The sequence below is a fragment of the Citrus clementina genome, unplaced genomic scaffold (assembly GCF_000493195.1).
Source record: "Citrus clementina cultivar Clemenules unplaced genomic scaffold, Citrus_clementina_v1.0 scaffold_9, whole genome shotgun sequence".
Lineage (NCBI taxonomy): Eukaryota > Viridiplantae > Streptophyta > Magnoliopsida > Sapindales > Rutaceae > Citrus > Citrus x clementina.
Window position 1 is genome coordinate 15,611,043 of NW_006261964.1, and position 4,281 is coordinate 15,615,323.

General features: G+C 32.9%; 1 protein-coding gene across 1 annotated transcript in view; it reads right to left on the reverse strand.

The window, feature by feature from the left end:
- Positions 1–261: 261 nt before the first annotated feature.
- The window catches only part of LOC18032187, a 6,899-nt gene continuing 2,879 nt past the window's right edge, over positions 262–4,281 (reverse strand). The window contains exons 4-9 of the mRNA XM_006420881.2: positions 3,272–3,351; positions 2,968–3,184; positions 2,118–2,173; positions 1,555–1,683; positions 1,230–1,413; positions 262–619 (exon numbers count right to left, since the gene is read on the reverse strand). Of these exons, the coding sequence (XP_006420944.2) occupies positions 497–619; positions 1,230–1,413; positions 1,555–1,683; positions 2,118–2,173; positions 2,968–3,184; positions 3,272–3,351 (789 nt within the window). The 3' untranslated portion in view covers positions 262–496. The remainder of the gene's footprint in view (positions 620–1,229; positions 1,414–1,554; positions 1,684–2,117; positions 2,174–2,967; positions 3,185–3,271; positions 3,352–4,281) is intronic.

A 4,281-nucleotide genomic window follows, 5' to 3' on the forward strand; every position in this document is an offset into this window, starting at 1 on the left:
GAACAAAAAAGAAAGAAACATAACCGTTTTCATTTTCCGAATAATATTTCAGTTGACCAAATCAAGCTAACCTTCCTCTACCATTAGCTATGGGTTTGAATCTATGAGAAATTCCAGAAATATTTGCTACCCTGAGTTTTGGATTTCTTTCAACAATTAGCTTAGGCAGGTGGAGATCTAGTATTTTTTGAATCCAATGTACATTTTCAATATTGCTCTATATTAGAAATCTACATCAGGAAAATCAAATCTTTACTGGGCATAAAAACCACGCGAATAAAATTTGACAAGCATTTTATATACAGAAGATGGTGACAAAATGGTATTGACTTGCCTAAACTTCACAATATCTGATTCAGTTGGTATTTTTACAGGCAATTTCTGGAAAATTTGAGCTGGTTATACAACACATTTATATAATAATTTAATAATGGTATCAGTGATATACTGATATTTGAACTTACCAAAAATGCATTTGGGGTACGGCGTGCAGCCGTTAGCCGGAAGCATTATCATAATGGAGTTCCACACGCATTTGTTCCAAAAGTATCTTTTCAACACCATCAACAAAGCTTGATAAGTTCTGCCGAATCTGTACATCCAAGGAATTTGCTGCTTCCTAATGAATTGAAATCAATCAGTGAGGAAATATGAGTGTTCAAACTTGAAGGATGTGAGGTAAGACAAAGAACCTAGACACGCACTTAGCAACATATAGTACAAATTGTTGTTGAGTTCACTATGATACACATAAAAAACTGTGAATATAGTCATATTGTAAGAAAGAATTTCAAAACCAAAACAACCGAAACCATGATTGATGTTAAATGTTGGCTTTCAAGCAAATCATAATTATTTTCATTTTTCCTTTTTCCCTTTCATGTACCAGTTTATCTTTTTCCCACTAGCCAAGGGTGAGTAATTGTTTAGAAATTAATTGGGACACAATGAGCAGTGTAAACTTGATTTGTTACCATCTGGCTACTATATTTTGAAAACCATAATTCTTTTTTCAAAAGCAATTCTGAGACTCAAAACCACTCAGATATTTTGTATTTTTGAAAAATACGACCTGTAAAACACACACAACTCTTTATGCTTTCTCAACAAACCATTTTCAGAATTCGGCAACAAACACCCTAACAAAAGCACCAAAAATGTTAAAATTTTGAAAGTCAATTTCCTAATAATACAGGTAACAAGAGACTATCAATCATGGATCTGCTTACCTCGACCTTGCAAAAGAAGCTTAAAGAAATTCCCTTGGAATGATGATCTGAGCTCTTCAGAGAAATTAATTTCAATGGAGAATTTGACAGCGGCCAACCTTGTGACGGCTTTATGAATGCATCAACTCCTCCAACCAAATGAGCAACAATCATCTCATCTCCCTCAAAGTACTCAAACAAATGCCTGTAATTGGAACAATGTCAACATAAGACTTTTCAAAATAATAACCTTACAAGTTGGCCTAATAACTATCTTTATATATCTGTACCAAAGATTAGATCATCAAAACTACATAGATGTTACCCAAAAATGCAGCATTCTCACCTTGATTTATTGGCAGTCTTCACTACAAATCGTCTTAGAGTGCTTAGAATAATTCTATCTTGAACATTTCTTATGAACCACTGTAGTGAAGAACTTGTCTCCAGCGAATCCAACTGTGTACCTGATTGCCTGCGTCATTACAGCATATTATGTTTGCGTTAAACTAAGGCAACTCAAAAAACAAAGCACATCAGGTTCCAGGAAAAAATTAAAAATGAATGAATTTACTTCCTTTCATCACATGTATACAACAGTTATGTGCTTTTGGTATTTCCTACGTTCCTAGAATGCAAATATTAATTCTAATGACTTGATCCAAATAATCAAACAACATGAACTAACTTCGTCACTTGATTATGCAGATGGTAAGCAATATATATCATAGCAACTAGCTCGGGCCTGTATAGCCTGTGGTGCACAGCTTTTAAAGTGTAACGTTCCTTCTTGTTTTCCATTAATTTAGTAATTTCCATTGTAGTTCACAAAATGAATTAGCAAAAAAAATGTATATATAAGATACACTGTATGATTAAACATTGAAAGAAATTCACAAGAAAATAAACCTGAAAGACTTTGCAGCATCAACAAGATCACTGATGTGTACGTCATTCGGAAACATCTGCAGAATATTGAAATAAGCATTTGCAGATTGTCAACAGGTCTAAATAATTGCAAATGTTGAATCTTAATGCTCATGGGACTGAAAAGAAAAGAAACATCAATTTACTGGCCAATTATGGTACAAACAGCAGGTATTGATGTGGTACAAGTACCATATTCCCTGGATTTTGAAGAGAGCGAAGCACTCAAAATTTCCAAATAGTTAATAGCAAAGTAACCTAGGCTCAAGCTAATATGTGGAAAAGCCCAAAAGGCATAGAGCAAAAAAGAATCCACAAAACATGACAAAATGGACAGGTAATTACAATGACCTCAAAGTTATAAGAAAAAAGAACCCAAAAATAGTGGTGACATAGACATTGTGAAAAGGAAGAAGATCCTCAAAATGAGCCAAAACATGGTCAATATCTAATACCATGATAGGGAAACCAACAAGTATATGAACCCAAATCAAATCCTCTAACCTAGTATAAGAACCCAAATAAAACTCAATACTCTATAGAAACGGAATCCCCAACAATAACAAAACAGATATCAAGATTTCAGCTTTCAAAGCTTTGGAACTCACAGTGACTTTTCATGTTTAGGTGACTTCTCCTAATGATGTTTCAACTTTTATTAACATTTTCCAAAAACAACATATGAGCTCATTTCATAAAATATGCGTTATGTTAGAATGGTAATAAGTTTTTGATGCCAAAGTAATACTGAAAATACTTCATTGTATATACTGAAAATATAGATGAAGTAATGGAATGATTTCATGTTGGGAAAGCACAAAGCATGCCATACCTCCACATTCTTTATTTCCATTGTCCCATCTATAACTTCTATAAGCAACTCATGATTCACTTCTGATGGCTCAATTACATCTTCAATTTTATGCTGAAACGATGATTCTTCTAATGTTGGAATATATGTTTGCATTGACAACCGAAAACATTTTCCATCAAAATCAATGACCTTTAGACCTGTCAACGTGTCCTCGATCTGTTCTACTGCATCAAACCTGAAAATTAACAAAGCAAGCATCTAAAAGGCAACAGTACAACACATAAAAGATACAGATAATTAAAACACGAAGTTAAAGAATAACCTTTTAAGTACAAAATCAAGATCTTGCAAGGAGTTAAGAATTATTTTGTTCTTCTCAATCTGACTTTCAAGTTCTAAAATCTGAAAAGTACAAAGAAATTATTATCAAATAACTAGTGAAGTACAACACATTGGACTAAACAATTACATTCTTCTCATCAATGAAAAATCTCTTCAATAAAACAAAAGCACCAAGCTAAAGTAAAAAGGCAGCACACAAACAGCCATACCCCTAAAAGCTAATAAAGAGAAGGGTAAAAAAGAAAAATCCAAACGATAAGAGGAAATATCCCATTCGACATTCCAATATCACATGAAATTTTAGAAGTTGTCATTTTTCATGAAGTGCATTCCTACAAAAAATGCCGATACTAAGTATCAAATATTATTAAATCACATGTCATGATGGAAAGTAGAAAAGAAAGTTCATCCATATGCTTCCCAACAAGGCCAAACTATCAGGATTTTCCTATTCTACTGAAGTTTGGTTATTTTAAATTCAATTGTCAAATGTAAACTTCAGTGTAAGAGGAACTCAATATGATTTCTTATTTCCCCTTCCTAGCAAGTGTGGACCAAGGACAGAAGATGATCTCTAAAGGATAAGGAAAAATAGATGTGTAGAAGCAGTCACTGCATCATTTCCATTTACCTTTCATTTACTTTATTCATATTCATAGAAATTGGTACCAATAATTTTAGCAGTTTCACAAACAAGTGTTTCTACATTGCATAATTCATTTTAAATCCCTTAGAACATACTAATAATAATTGAAAAAAAAAATTGATGCTGGAAACTCAATTGCAAAGAACCCCATGAAAATTCTCTTTGATATTTCTCTTAAGCAAAGTTTCAGAAACAAATATGTCACAGCGACATAGTGATAACATTTTGTGTCAAAGATAAACCAGGAAACTTGAAATCTTTGTAGATTCACAAGAGAATGAATAGATGACACAAATGCTATATATTTTTGCAAGTGCTATTAATGCTGTAGAAATGACTCAAAC